The 16,462-nt window shown below is 41.5% G+C and overlaps 1 protein-coding gene across 1 annotated transcript; it reads right to left on the reverse strand.

Moving 5' to 3' along the window:
- Window positions 1-2,573: 2,573 nt before the first annotated feature.
- LOC311112937 (histone H2A.Z) lies at window positions 2,574-4,129 on the reverse strand. Its single transcript, XM_084156077.1, has 5 exons — window positions 4,049-4,129; window positions 3,702-3,779; window positions 3,280-3,393; window positions 3,022-3,151; window positions 2,574-2,908 (listed from the first exon to the last, which is right to left on the reverse strand). Exons 1-5 carry the CDS (start codon window positions 4,049-4,051, stop codon window positions 2,847-2,849), a joined length of 387 nt encoding a protein of 128 aa, XP_084012203.1. The 5' UTR covers window positions 4,052-4,129; the 3' UTR covers window positions 2,574-2,846.
- Between the last annotated feature and the right edge of the window lie 12,333 nt (window positions 4,130-16,462).

The following is a 16,462-nucleotide window of genomic DNA, read 5'->3' on the forward strand; positions in this document are numbered from 1 at the left end:
AGCGTGCATAAATAAAAATATCCCCCCCCCCCCTCCCTCCTTCAAGTTGGATGGGTTCCGCTAGTGTACAGCAATCTTTAAGTCATACCACAGATTCTCCATTGGATTGAGTTCTGGGCTTTGACTAGGCCATTCCAAGACATTTACATGTTTCCCCTTAAACCACTCGAGTGTTGCTTTAGCAGTATGCTTAGGGTCATTGTCCTGCTGGAAGGTGAACCTCCGTCCCAGTCTCAAATCTCTGGAAGACTGAAACAGGTTTCCCTCAAGAATTTCCCTCTATTTAGCGCCATCCATCATTCCTTCAATTCTGACCAGTTTCCCAGTACCTGCCGATGAAAAACATCCCCACAGCATGATGCTGCCACCACCATGCTTCACTGTGGGGATGGTGTTCTCGGGTGAGGAGAGGTGTTGGGTTTGTGCCAGACATAGCATTTTCCTTGATGGCCAAAAAGCTCAATTTTAGTGTCATCTGACCAGAGTACCTTCCTCCATATGTTTGGGATGTCTCCCACATGCCTTTTGGCGAACACCGTGTTTGCTTATTTTTTTCTTTAAGCAATGGCTTTTTTCTGGCCACTCTTCTGTAAAGCCCAGCTCTGTGGAGTGTACGGCTTAAAGTGGTCCTATGGACAGATACTCCAATATCCGCTGTGGAGCTTTGCAGCTCCTTCAGGGTTATCTTTGGTCTCTTTGTTGCCTCTCTGATTATTGCCCTTGCCTGGTCTGTGAGGTTTGGTGGGCGGCCCTCTCTTGGCAAGTTTGTTGTGGTGCCATATTCGTAAAACATTTTTATAATGGATTTAATGGTGCTCCGTGGGATGTTCAAAGTTTCTGATATTTTTTTATAACCTAACCCTGATCTGTACTTCTCCACAACTTTGGCCCTGACCTGTTTGGCGAGCCCCTTGGTCTTCATGGTGCCGCTTGCTTAGTGGTGTTGCAGACTCTGGGGCCTTTCAGAACAGGTGTATATATACTGAGATCATGTGACAGATCACGTGACAATTAGATTGCACACAGGTGGACTTTATTTAACTAATTGTGTGACTTCTGAAGGTAATTGGTTGCACCAGATCTTATTTAGGGGCTTCATAGCAAAGGGGGTGAATACATATGCACGCACCACTTTTCCGTTATTTATTTTTTAGATTTTTTGAAACAAGTTATTTTTTTCATTACACTTCACCAATTTGGACTATTTTGTGTATGTCCATTACATGAAATCCAAATAAATATTTTTTTAAATTACAGGTTGTAATGCAACAAAATAGGAAAAACGCCAAGGGGGGAGAATACTTTTACAAGGCACTGTATTTGAGCTGTTCTTGCCATAATATGGACTTGGTCTTTTACCAAATAGGGCTATCTTCTGTATACCCCCCTACCTTGTCAAAACACAACTGATTGGCTCAAACGCATTAAGAAGGAAAAATTCCACAAATTAACTTTTAAGAAGGCACACCTGTTAATTGAAATGCATTCCAGGTGACTACCTCATGAAGCTGGTTGAGAAATGCCAAGAGTGTGCAAAGCTGTCAAAGCAAAGGGTGGCTATTTGAAGAATATAAAATATAAAACATATTTTGATTTGTTTAACACGTTTTTGGTTACATGATTCCATATGTGTTATTACATAGTTTGTCTCCACTATTATTCTACAATGTAGAAAATAAAATCCCTTGAATGAGTTGGTGTTCTAAAACTTTTGACCGGTAGTGTACAAACCATATTTAGATGTAGTTTGATGCATTGCATCAAACTCAGAACAACAGTGGTCTTTGTGTGAAGATAGAAGACAGTAGGGAGATGTTGAAACTAAATTCAAGACAGAAATTCCCACTGACTAGTTTTATATTTGATGTGAAAGCTTCTATTATGCATTTGCCACACTCACAGCAGCAATATTTATACTGTGTCAAGGCTCACTGAGATAAAGCTACCTATGCGGGAAAGGCTTTATGATAATTTCTGATGCAGTGACAGGCCCCTTGACTGGCTGAAGAATGTCAGTCGTGCACCCTTACGATTTCGCCTGTATGAACACCTTGACAGAGGCTATATCACCTTGGGGAATAATTTCAGCTCGAGGGCCATGTCGTGTTTCAAAAGTGAAGGGCTGCACAGACCAGACCGATACATTTGTCAAAAGCAATTTCCAGGCCAGAAAAAAATGCAGTTATTTAAAAACAGAAAGTATGTCAAATTTATAATGGTCCCATCTAGATTTAGACATTCAAGAGTGGCATGGGCTCGCAGATCCAGGCAGCAAGTAGCCCACTACTGGGCTTTGAAAATGTTACCTCAGGGGGGTGCACTTCAGCAAAAAGCCCCATGATATTTGATGTAATTCAAGGTTTTGTGCCAGCACATAAACGCGCATCAGTCCACACAACCCTATTAGTCATATTGTCACTTCAATAGAGCTGGAAAAGTTCACATCCATGGAATAAACATGCTTGGTGATGTAATTATAGTATTTCACTCATTGCAAGTCAGGGACATGTAGTAGACTATACCAGATTTATAGGGCACAAATGCCCACTGAAAAAAATGTAAAGGAACAGATGCACAATACCGTGGCGCTTTATTCAAATACAACTTCAAACATGGAAATACCACAGGTATGCCAAAATGTACACGATAAAAACAGAACACACAATAAGTGCAGTTGTATCAACAAAGCCAAAAATCAAAACCAGCTTCTCTGAAGCCACTTTTCCTCAGATGAGTAGATGCAAGTTCATACATTTAAAAAGTCCTAAAGTTATACCAAGCAAAACATTGTTGAACCATTTTGAAGCAGAATGTCCTGAGATGACCCCATGCCACTGTTTGCAGGGTTATACAGTCTTCTGCTGTCCCTTCTTTCCAATCAGTGACTTATGGATATGAGGGATGACACCTGAAAAAGGGAAACAAATGATAAGTGGAATCAAACATGACAAATCAAAAACCAAGAAAATGGTACAATAGCAATACTAGTGGGAAACAATACAAAATAACTGTTACACTTACCACCACCAGCAATGGTTGCTTTGATGAGAGAATCCAACTCCTCATCGCCTCTAATGGCCAGTTGCAAGTGACGTGGAGTGATACGCTTGACCTTCAGATCCTTTGATGCGTTTCCTGCCAGCTCCAGAACCTGAAGTTGAAGAGCTTGCAGGTAAATATCACTGACTAGTGTGAGCCATGAACTGCGATTGCATACATGGTACTGCATGGTTTTATGCCATAAAACGCCACAAAATGAGTATTTTCAACATGCGTTACCTCAGCAGTTAGGTATTCAAGAATAGCCGCGCTGTAAACAGCTGCAGTCGCGCCAACTCGACCATGGCTCGTTGTTCTGGATTTCAGATGTCTGTGAATACGGCCCACAGGGAACTGAAAAACAGGGCGGGAAACGTTATATGCATTTGTTTACCCAACTAGCCGTCAGTAAATTGCGAGCAAATTCCACTGAAAAAGGTTTGCGTGACTCCCCACCCTATTTGGCAGTTTGTTAGCAGATTACTAACATTTAGTAATCTTTAGAAAATTGTGTAGTTTTGAGTGGCTATAGATTCACCCTCACAATATTAGTTATAGTTAAATCGTTCGCAAATTAACAATAAAGTTAGCCTACAATACCACACACGTATCATTGGCGCTAGCGTTAGCATTGCTAGTAAGCAACGAATGAATGTACTCACCTGCAAACCCGCCCTCTGTGAGCGCGAAATGGCCTTTGTCTTAGTCTTCCCGGAGTCTTTTCCAGCCTTCCCACCAGCCTGCAATACACATTTTTATGGTATGGATTATTTTATGTATTGATGCAAGACAGCCGTATGTGTAATTAGCCTGTTTATTCTACAGCGCGTGTTAGGGTTTTGATGATAACCAGCCAATGGCAAGCGATTCACATTACTAATGTCAGCTAGCTAGCCAACGTTAGGTAAAGAATATTACTTTTGCTAACTAACACAAATACGGGCTAATCCTCACGGTAAACCCATTGAATAAAGTGATGGATTTAGTATTGAAGAGTAAAAAAAAATACCATTTTATATGATATCCTGACTATTTGCAGCTGCACAGATCCTCGCCGAGCACTTGTCTAGTTTGAACAACTAGTTCCGCCTCAGATTGCCATGCATTTATGAAGCGGCGCTTGATCCGGGACTTTGCATGGAGAAAGTCAGCCAATCAACTCTCGAATTAATTTTTTGGCATAGCGCTTAACCAATCACAATGCAAAAATACTCACTGTGCGGGAAAATGTGACACGTCATTTCTCACTGGATGTTGGATTATGTCGTTTCTATTCTATTCTCAATTTATGTTATTATATTAATCATAATGATTTCAAGAGCAAAAAACAAACAGGCAATAGATCATGACAGGTCAACCAATAGAGGCCAAGTATTTAAAAGCTGCAGCCTCTTCTTCTTCTTCTTCTTCTTCTTCTTCTTCTTCTTCGGTGAGGTTTAATCGCGGTTGGCATCCAATATGTTGCATTACCGCCACCAACTGAACTATAGTATACATCCATTACACTTTGTGATACAAAATGAGAAAAGGGGAAACGGGAAAAATGTAATAAAAATATTACCCTACCAACTAACCCTACACTCATTAAAACCCACCACCTTATTCCACTACTTTAACCCTATCTGATCCTACCCCAGGCCAACACAGGACACTACCACTCAACACACCATGTAACTCTTCTGAATTCCAATCTCGTACCACCAAGTACTTCTCTGCAGCTGCCACCACAACATCTATTTTCTGTGACATACGTTTTTCTCTGCGGTACAGTTGAAAACCATTGCTATGAACTACACTACCAGTCAAAAGTTTGGACACACTTTTTCTTTATTTTTACATTTTTTTTTACATTGTAGAATAATAGTGAAGACATCAAAACTATGAAATAACACATATGGAATCATGTAGTAACCAACAAAGTGTTAAACAAATCAAAATATATGTTATATTTTAGATTCTTCAAATAGCCACCCTTTGCCTTGATGACAGCTTTGCACACTCTTGGCATTCTCTCAACCAGCTTCATGAGGTAGTCACCTGGAATGCATTTAAATTAACAGTTGTGCCTTCTTAAAAGTTAATCTGTGGAATTTCTTTCCTTCTTAATGCGTTTGAGCCAATCAGTTGTGTTGTGACAAGGTAGAGGGGTATACAGAAGATAGCCCTATTTGGTAAAAGACCAAGTCCATATTATGGCAAGAACAGCTCAAATAAACAAAGAGAAATGACAGTCCATCATTACTTTAAGACATGAAGGTCAGTCAATACTGAACATTTCAAGTTTCTTTAAGTGCAGTCGCAAAAACCATCAAGCGCTATGATGAAACTGGCTCTCATGAGGACCGCCACAGGAATGGAAGACCCAGAGTTACCTGTGCTGCAGAGGATAAGTTCATTAGAGTTACCAGCCTCAGAAATTGCAGCCCAAATAAATGCTTCACAGAGTTCAAGTAACAGACACATCTCAACAGCAACTGTTCAGAGGGGACTGTGTGAATCAGGCCTTCATGGTCGAATTGCTGCAAAGAAACCCCTACTAAAGGATACCAATAAGAAGACGAGACTTGCTTGGGCCAAGCAACACGAGCAATGGACATTAGACCGGTGGAAATGTGTCCTTTGGTCTGGAGTCCAAATTGGAGATTTTTTGTTTCAACCGCTGTGTCTTTGTGAGACGCGGTGTGGGTGAACGGATGATCTCAATATGTGTAGTTCCCACCGTAAAGCATGGAGGAGGAGGTGTGATGGTGTGGGGGTGCTTTGCTGGTGACACTGTTTGTGATTTGTTTAGAATTCAAGGCACACTTAACGAGCATGGCTACCACAGCATTCTGCAGTGATACGCCATCCCATCTGGTTTGGGCTTAGTGGGACTATCATTTGTTTTTCAACAGGACAATGACCCAACACACCTCCAGGTTGTGTAAGGGCTATTTTACCAAGAAGGAGAGTGATGGAGTGCTACATCAGATGACCTGGCCTCCACAATCCCCCGACCTCAACCCAATTGAGATGGTTTGGGATGAGTCGGACGGCAGAGTGAAGGAAAAGCAGCCAACAAGTGCTCAGCATATGTGGGAACACCTTCAAGACTGTTTTGAAAAGCATTCCAGGTAAAGCTGGTTGAGAGAATGCCAAGAGTGTGCAAAGCTGTCATCAAGGCAAAGGCTGGCTGTTTGAAGAATCTCAAATATAAAATATATTTTGATTTGTTTAACACTTTTTTGGTTACTACATGATTCCATATGTTTTATTTCATAGTTTTGATGTCTTCACTATTATTCTACAATGAAGAAAATAGTAAAAATAAAGATAAACCCTTGAATGAGTAGGTGTGCCCAAACTTTTGACTGGTACTGTATATCACTTATTATCCCTCTGTTCTGGCACAGATCTACTATTCACAGGGATCCTCTCAGAATCCCTAATTCTTGATCCACCCTCCTCTACTTTCTTCACTGCCTCAGCATACGACATCTTCTGCACTACTCTGATCACGGCCACCTCAAGCTGCCTCTCTCGCACCGGACACCTCTGATCCCCAACAATGTGGCCACCCCTACAGTTGACACACACACATTTTCCCACCAAAACTACACATTCCTCTGTCTTATGTCCTCCTGCACACTTCCGACATCTTGGATTCTCCCTCCTACACACTGCTGCAACATGCCCATAAACGTGACACCTATAACACCGCAGTGTATTCGGCACAAAAACTCTAACAGCATAAATCATATATCCTAACATTACTTTGTCCGTTAAAAACTCAGAATCAAAGCTCAAAAGAACATACTGTGTCACCTCTGTTTTGAAAGCAGCATTCTCCAAAGATGGAGAGGTTAGTTTGAAATTAGCTAACTTTATAGAGAATTACATAACATCTGTTTGTGCTGTGTGTGGACCTAACAGTTTTATTGAAATGAAATAGCTACAAATGTTTTGTTCATAATCAACCAAAAATGTGCATGTTCAAGTTTCTTCTAATGAATGTAGTGTGAAAAATGGCATTATGAAACAAAAATTGGATTATGATTCCATGATATTCAATTGATTCCTTGAGGGGAAAAAATCACGATTAATTACCATACAGACAGTCAACTGAAATAAGGCAACTGAGAGGATAACAGTCTACAGAGGGCTACATGATATACATTTAAATACCAACTTCTCAACAATGCATATCTCAAATAAAGGGAATGTTTATGGCAAAAGATCCCTTCCTTTCTATGAACAACTATGCCATTGTCAAGTTGAATGTAGGGTTTGGGGTTAAAATTGGGTTAGTAGCTAAGCCTAAAATAGGTTAAGCTGACTTACTAGCTCTCTTTGCTGATATCTCCTTTATAGAGGAAAAATGGACTTATGTACTGTGATATGTGGTTAGCCCACCTAGCTATCTTAAGATGAATACACTAACTGTAAGTTGCTCTGGATAAGACCATCTGCGAAATTACTAAAATGTAAATGTAATGTAAATGAAGTTATGGTGTAAATGAAGTTATGATATACTAATAGAGATACATAGCTACCCATTTTGCACCCTGACCACATAATTGCTCTGATGCCATCGTTGGGTAAGGAAGGGATTGTGTAGCAATGGCCAAACCCATCCGTTCAACCATCAGCCTGTTTATTTCTGTTGGACAAAAGCCCTCTGACCCGGCTCCATTGGGACTGTGCAGCAAAGCGGCCAGGCACACTGAGTTCCCTCTGGGAGAAAGGAAAGTGGACCCACTCCTTCCATGAAGCCGGCCTTACCAACATTGGTAAAATGCATAAACTTAAGACATGGTGGAAAACCTATTTGGTGAAAAAGCAATGTGTATTGGTCACCCTGCTAGACAAGTAACATCTTGAAATGTTGTTGTAAAAAAGAACTGTGGCACAGCAAAATTGTTTATAAAGGAACACTGATGACTTTCCATATAACATCAGTTAATATATCATCTTAAAGGGGCAATCTCCAGTTGCTACAGTGCATTCGGAAAGTATTCAGACCTCTTCCCTTTTTCCACATTTTGTTACGTTACAGCCTTATTCTAAAATTGTTTTCCTCATCAATCTACACAAAATACAACATAATGGCAAAGCGAAAACAGATTTTTAGAAATGTCTACAAATGTACAGTTGAAGTCTGAAGTTTACATACACTTCGGTTGGAATCATTAAAACTCGTTTTTCAACCACTCCACAAATTTCTTGTTAACAAACTATAGTTTTGGCAAGTCGGTTAGGACATCTACTTTGTGCATGACACAAGTAATTTTTCCAACAATTGTTTACAGACTGATTATTTCACTTATAATTCACTGTATCACAATTCCAGTGGGTCAGAAGTTTACATACACTAAGTTGACTGTGCTTTTAAACAGCTTGGAAAAGTCCAGAAAATTATGTCATGGCTTTAGAAGCTTCTGATAGGCTAATTGACATCATTTGAGTCAATTGGAGGTGTACCTGTGGATGTATTTCAAGGCCTACCTTCAAAATCAGTGCCTCTTTGCTTGACATCATGGGAAAATCCAAAGAACTGTTTGGCCTTTGCAGCATTGAAGGTCCCCAAGAACACATTGGCCTCCATCAATCTTAAATGGAAGATGTTTGGAACCGCCAAGACTCTTCCTAGAGCTGGCCGCCCGGCCAAACTGAGCAATCGGGGGAGAAGGGCCTTGGTCAGGAAGGTGACCAAGAACCCAATGGTCACTCTGACAGAGCTCCAGAGTTCCTCTGTGGAGATGGGAAAACCTTCCAGAAGGACAACCATTTCTGCAGCACTCCACCAATCAGGCCTTTATGGTAGAGTGGCCAGACGGAAGCCACTCCTCAATTAAAGGCACATGACAGCCCGCTTGGAGTTTGCCAAAGGCACCTAAAGGACTCTCCGACCAGATCTTGGTCTGATGAAACCAATAATGAACTCTTTGGCCTGAATGCCAAGCGTCACATCTGGAGGAAACCTGGCTCCATCCCTACAGTGAAGCATGGTGGTGGCAGCATCATGCTGTGGGGATGCTTTTCAGCGGCAGGGACTGGGACACTAGTCTGGATTGAGGGAAAGATGAACGGAGCAAAGTACAGAGAGATCCTTCATGAAAACCTTCTCCAGAGCGCTCAGGACCTCAGACTGAGGCGAAATTTCACCTTCCAACAAGACAATGACCCTAAGCACACATCCATGACAACGCAGGAGTGGCTTCGGGACATGTTTCTGAATGTCCTTGAGTGGCCCAACCGATTGAAGAGACCTGAAAATAGCTGTGCAGCGATGCTTCCCATCCAACCTGACAGAGTTTGCGAGGATCTGCAGAGAAGAATGGGAGAAACTCCCCAAATACACGTGTGCCAAGCTTGTAGCGTCATACCCAAGAAGAATCAAGGCTGTAATCGCTGCCAAAGGTGCTTCAACACATTACTGAGTAAAAGGTCTGAATACTTATGTAAATGTGATATTTCAGTTTTTTATTTTTTATAAATTTGCAAAAATGTCTAAACCTGTTTTTGCTTTGGCATTATGGGGTATTGTGTGTAGATTGTTGAGGGGAAAAAAACAACAATTTAATCCATTTTAGAATAAGGCTGTAACGTAACGAAATGTGGAAAAGGTCAAGGGGTCTGTATACTTTCCAAGTGCATCCATTTTTGGACTTAATACATGAATGATATGTACCTACTGATTTTAGAAGAATACAACTTATAAATCCCTCATAAGCTTAGTTCAACTGTCGTACCCCATCAGAACCCAAAATAGAAACTTGTTTTACTCCAATGTCTGTAAACAAAGTAAATGTAAACAAACTCTGTATAGCCTCAAAACATGGTTCAAACGATCATTTTGAGATCATGGATGGTCAATCCTTGCATCCATAGCTCTGTCTATGAATTTGAGTAATTACATTTCTCCAGCCCCATCCCTCAGCTTTTTAGCGAAACAGTGGAGGCGAGGACACTTTGTTATTGTTTCAACTGCTGATTGCCGCTTTAAGCATTTGCTTTCATATTTACAGATATTTGTCCAGATATTTTGTGTGTATTGCATTGTGTATTGCTTTGGTAGGGTAACATTTTGTATTACAGGCATGTCATTTCCCTCATTCAATAGAATAGAATAATGTTGTGTTTGTGTAATATTGCCTTTCCCACACAAGGTGGCAGTAAGTTAATAGTGCTTCCTGTATTGGTGAGAAGGACCTTTACTCTTTGTCTTTACTATCAATAAGAAGATGCTTTGGGCGCCTACTTATAGTTTGCCTTTAATGTCGATGGGAGGAGAATGCTTACAGCTACACTGAACAAAAAAATAAATGCAACATGCAACAATTTCAAAGATTTGACAGAGTTACAGTTCGTATAAGGAAATCAGTAAATTGAAATAAATTCATTAGGCCCTAATCTATGGATTTCAAATGACTGGGAATACAGATATGCATATGTTGGTCACAGATACCTTAAAGAAAAGGTAGAGGTGTGGATCAGAAAACCAGCCAGTATCTGGTGTGACCACCATTTTCCTCATGCAGCGTGACACATCTACTTCGCATAGAGTTGATCTGCCAGGTACAGTTGAAATCGGGATTCATCCATGACAAGCACTCTTCTCCAGCATGCCAGTGGCCATCGAAGGTGAGCATTTGCCCACTGAAGTCGGTTATGACGCCGAACAGCAGTCAGGTCAAGACCCTGGTGAGGACAACGAGCACACAGATGAGCTTCCCTGAGACGGTTTCTGACAGTTTCTTTGGTTGTGCAAAACCACAGTTTCATCAGCTGTCCGGGTGGCTGGTCTCAGACAATCCCGCAGGTGAAGAAGCCAGATGTGGAGGTCCTGGGCTGGTGCGGTTACATGTGGTCTGCGGTTGTGACGTACTGCCAAATTCTTTATATTAACATTTGCTTCTCTGGCAACAGCTCTGGTGGACATTCCTGCAGTCAGCATGCCAACTGCACACTCCCTCAAAACATGAGATGTCTGTGGCATTGTGTTGTTTGAGAAAACTGCATTTATTGTCCCTAGCACAAGGTGCACCTGTGTAATGATCATGCTGTTTAATCAGCTTCTTGATATGCTACACCTGTCAGGTGGATGGATTATCTTGGCAAATGAGAAATGCTCACTAACAGGGGTGTAAACAAATTTGTGCACACAATTTGGGAGAAATAAGCTTTTTGTGCATATGGAAAATATCTGGGATCTTTTACTTCAACTAATTTTCTTTTGTCATTTCAGCAGACGCTCTTATCCAGAGGGACTTACAGTTAGTGAGTGCATACATTTTTATTTTTTCATACAGGCCCCCTGTGGGAATCGAACCCACAACCCTGGCGTTGCAAACGCCATGCTCTACCAACTGAGCTACACGGGACTTATGAACTCATGAAACATAGGACCAACACTTTACATGTTGCGTTTATATTTTGGTTCAGTGTAGTTTCTGTTCCAGTACAGCACTTATAGTTGAAATGTTTTTAGTTGAAACTAATAGTTGAAATGCTTTGTTGCAAACCCAATTCTGGATTCAATATGTTTTTTTTTCTTCAGTTATGGCTTGCTTCTGCCTCTCTGTCATGTATGGCCCAGTTCTGTAGTGACTGGGATATTGTTGAACCATGGACAGTTTCCTCCCATCCAAAACTTTGACCTCTAAAAAAAATCCTGATCCATCCACCTACTTGTTTTGTAGTTTTCAGGTTGTACAATTCTTGCAGACATAGAGCAATGATTAAACATTATCCAGGAGTTGGGAAATTATTAAACTATTTTTCATATGGCACTAATGCAGTATGGGGTCATGGGGTCAGGGCCCCATTTTTTTGCAACACAGAAAAAGTAGCATCAGTGTCAAAAGAGGACGTATTACTCAAAATATTAGTTGCATTTATCAAAAGACCTTCGATGGTGTGGTGTCCAAGAGAGGCTGATGATTGGAAATTAAACAGTGCGGATACAGAGTATTTTAAGTCCATTTTGACAAAGCACAGCTTTTTTGGCACTGTCAAAATGAATACCATAGTCAGCTCGTATCATCTTCAAGACCCTGGTGCTTGCCTATGGAGCAGCCAGGGGAACAGCACCTCCTTACCTTCAGGCTGTGCGCAAACCCTAAATCCCAACCTGAGCACTCCGTTCCACCACCTCTGGTATCTTGGTCCTCCCACCCCTACTGTGATGTGTTGTTGTCTCACCTAGCTATCTTAAGATAAATTCACTAATTGTAAGTCGCTCTGGATAAGAGTGTCTGCTAAATGACCAAAAGAATGTGGATACCTGTTCGTCGAACATCACATTCCAAAATCATGGACATTAATATGGAGTTGGTCCCCCCTTTGCTGCTATAACAGCGTCCACACCGATCTCGACAACCCATTTCTGTATGGACCTCGCTTTGTGCACATGGGCATTGTCATGCTGAAACAGGAAAGGGCCTTCCCCAAACTGCTGCCACAAAGTTGGAAGCATAGAATTGTCTAGAATGTAATTGTATGCTGTAGCATTAAGATTCCCCTTCACTGGAATTAAGGGGCCTAGCCTGAACCATGAAAAACAGCACTATGCATTGGGGCAGGTAGTGTTCTTCTGGCATCCGCCAAACCCAGATTCGTCCGTCGGACTGTCAGACGTGTGATTCATCACTCCAGAGAACGCGTTTCCACTGCTCCAGAGTCCAATGTCGGCAAGTTTTACACCACTCCAGCCGACGCTTGGTATTGCGCATGGAAACCCATTTCATGAAGCTCCCGACGAACAGTTTTTGTGCTGACGTTGCTTCCAGAGGCAGTTTGGGACTCGGTAGTGAGTGTTGCAACCGAGGACAGATGATTTTTACGCGCTATGCGCTTCAGCACTCGGCGATCTCGTTCTGTGAGCTTGTGTGGTCTACCACTTCGCGGCTGAGCCGTTCCCACTTCACAGTAACAGCACTTACAGTTGACTGGGGCAGTTCTAGCAGGGCAGAAATTTGACAAATTGACTTGTTGGAAAGGTGGCATCCTATGATGGTGCCACGTTGAAAGTCACTGAGCTCTTCAGTAAGGCCATTCTACTGCCAATGTTTGTCTATGGAGATGGCATGGCTGTGTGCTCGATTTTATACACCTGTCAGCAACGGGTATGGATGAAATAGCTGAATCCACTAATTTGAAGGGTGGTACACATACTTTTGTATATATAGTGCAAATGTAAAATGTCTTCTCTTGCTGCTTAGTGCCAATAATGCATTTAGAGCAACCAGTAGACATCAGCACTCTCTGACACCTACAAGCACAACTCACAGATGTCAGGCATTTCAGGAAAGTCATAGGTTCAGAGGCAGAGGCGTCATACAGTGCATGACATGCAAAACATTTTTGTACTCATGGTCAAATTTTATCTCTTTAAATACAATATCTTTCTAAATGAGGACCTTACATTTAACATTTACGGCCTTACAAATCGGTCAAACTTTGGTGGCCTGTGCAGTTGCAATGGGCATGACCCAGTTCAGAGGCACTTAAGCAACTAACATCTTCAATCGAAAGAGCAAATCAATATCGATCCTCCAGGAACAGAGGAGGAGAACTAGTGCGTAAGTGCACTCTCATTCTCTCACCAGTCTCTTGACAACGGGCTCAATCGAATGGCTTCCCAGCAGGGAGATGTGACATTGAACATGTGCCAAGCTCTTAATCTATTTTGGTGCATTTGGAAAATGTTGAACTGTCTGAAGGTTACAAAGGCCAGATTTAGAAATGTTTTGATAAATAGCAGTCTAGTGTTAACGAGAATGGGAAGGTGTGCCTGCACAAGAGGGTTAAAATGTCCTACTATCCAGAATATGGGGAAATGCATTCAAGTAATGCAGTCAAGGATATGCAGGTGCCCTTTACAGGGTAAAATCTTGGTGTTAGTTGTATCATGCCTCTTAAAGGGATAGTATACCCAAATTACAAAATCACAAATTGGTTTCCTTACCATGTAAGCAGTCTATGGCCACTGTTCACTAATTTGAGTGAACTATCCCTTTAAGGATATTGCTTTACCACTTTAATCTCATATATGTGGTAGATTGTGCTTTCCTGAAGGGAAATAAACATATATGTTGAAAGCTCAAAGGTAATCATCATGTTCACTTAGTAGACACTTCGTAGAATACTTTGAAACTTTCTACATAATGGAAATGTACAAGGACACATTGCTAATGTTAATTATGAATGTGCATAGGAGTTTGGTTATTTTTAGAAGCAACTTATTTTGGTGCACTTGGGTCTTGGCAGCAGTGACATACAGTGGCGGTGCATTGGCAGGGATCATTCTTGCTGAGGTGACTTTGGGTCGGAGGGTGGCCTACTTTCAGCATTCCAGAAAAGGTCAACAGAGAGACAACGCCCCCCTTGGGGGGTGCCAGAAAAACAAATTGTCCCAAGGCAACGGCTTATTGTAGGGATGGATTAATTAGGTAACTCGTACATATTCGGATCAGTGCGTTCCGGAGGGAACGTACTGCAAAAGGTCAGCCATTGGTCAATACAGGCTACATAACCGGGTGTCAATGTCCAAGCCAAGACCCCCCTCTCTCCCCAATGAAGAACGATCAACATCACCAGATGTAATTCCAATTTAGTTGGCAAGTGCACCTATGGGCCTATTGGGAGCAGTAACATTTTGAAGGGCGAGTAGGCACATTGTATAGTCGAGGTTGATTAGTCAAGGAATCAGAAGTGGAATAAAGTACCTAAAATATTGGTTTATTAATACTTGGTTGATTAAACCTTTTTTTGGTGCGATGGAGAATGCATTATCTGGAGAAGAACATTTTCAAAATCTACCCAGACTGATACAAAACAAATCTCTCTTTTAGGCACTTACCTCAGAGAGGTTTGAAATCAAATTCAGCCTCTGCTTAAGTTGTAAACATGTCGCCCTCTCATTATTGTACTCGAAATGTAATATGTCTGACATTGTGAGGAATTTAGACTGTATTTGGCACAAATAGTTGTTGTTTAAAGGTTCCCTTATATTGGTGGTGTGGTATGTTAAAGAACTGACCGTAAGCTTTACTGTCTAGAAAGTACATGTCATTCATTAGATTGAGTAAGAGTTCCGATGTATTTACATTTACATACAGCAAATAAACTTAAAACTAGATAGTTTGCAGTCTAGTTGGTGCATTTCTGTCATATTGAATGAAGCAGTTGTTTAGAAATAACTTTAGAACTCTGTACAATTTCAGACAGTAACACATACCAGCGCAATAGGCAGTTGTTTACCTCCATATTCTCTCATTAATCTGGAGAGGCGGTATTCTGGACTGCTTTGAAGCTGAGGTGTTGTAGGGTGTTTGGGGTTGTGTGTTGTGAGCTGTATATAGTGTTTGGGGCTGTGTAGTTGTGTGTTTTGGACTGTGTAGTTGTGTGTTTTGGACTGTGTTGTTGTGTGTTTTGGACTGTGTGGTTGTGTGTTTTGGATTGTGTTGTTGTGTGTTTTGGACTGTGTGGTTGTGTGTTTTGGACTGTGTGGTTGTGTGTTTTGGACTGTGTGGTTGTGTGTTTTGGTCTGTGTGGTTGTGTGTTTTGGACTGTGTGGTTGTGTGTTTTGGACTGTGTTGTTGTGTGTTTTGGACTGTGTTGTTGTGTGTTTTGGACAGTGTGGTTGTGTGTTTTGGACTGTGTTGTTGTGTGTTTTGGACTGTGTGGTTGTGTGTTTTGGACTGTGTGGTTGTGTGTTTTGGACTGTGTTGTTGTGTGTTTTGGTCTGTGTGGTTGTGTATTTTGATCTGTGTGGTTGTGTGTTTTGGTCTGTGGGGTTGTGTGTTTTGGACTGTGTGGTTGTGTGTTTTGGTCTGTGTGGTTGTGTGTTTTAGTCTGTGTGGTTGTGTGTTTTAGTCTGTGTAGTTGTGTGTTTTGGTCTGTGTGGTTGTGTGTTTTGGTCTGTGTGGTTGTGTGTTTTGGTCTGTGTGGTTGTGTGTTTTGGTCTGTGTGGTTATGTGTTTTGGCCTGTGTGGTTGTGTGTTTTGGTCTGTGTGGTTGTGTGTTTTGGTCTGTGTGGTTGTGTGTTTTGGACTGTGTGGTTGTGTGTTTTGGACTGTGTGGTTGTGTGTTTTGGTCTGTATGGTTGTGTGTTTTGGTCTGTGTGGTTGTATGTTTTGGACTGTGTGTATTGAGTAGTTTAGTGGTGTGTTTTTGGCCTGTGTATTGCATTGGGCCTTTGAGAGGAAAGAGTGAGAGTGATCTTGTTCCCCTGTGTGTGAACCAACATAGCTCTGGCAGACATTTCACTGGTTCAGCAGACAGTCATCAGCACCAGGGTCAGGCGACTGCAGCTGTGCACGCACACATATGCTTCCACAGTCACACATATACAGTTGAAGTCGGAAGTTTACATACACTTAGGTCATTAAAACTCGTTTTTCAACCGCTCCACAAATTTCTTGTTAACAAACTATAGTTT

The sequence above is a fragment of the Coregonus lavaretus genome (genome assembly GCF_964263955.1).
Source record: "Coregonus lavaretus genome assembly, chromosome: 39".
In the NCBI taxonomy this organism is placed as follows: Eukaryota; Metazoa; Chordata; class Actinopteri; order Salmoniformes; family Salmonidae; genus Coregonus; species Coregonus lavaretus.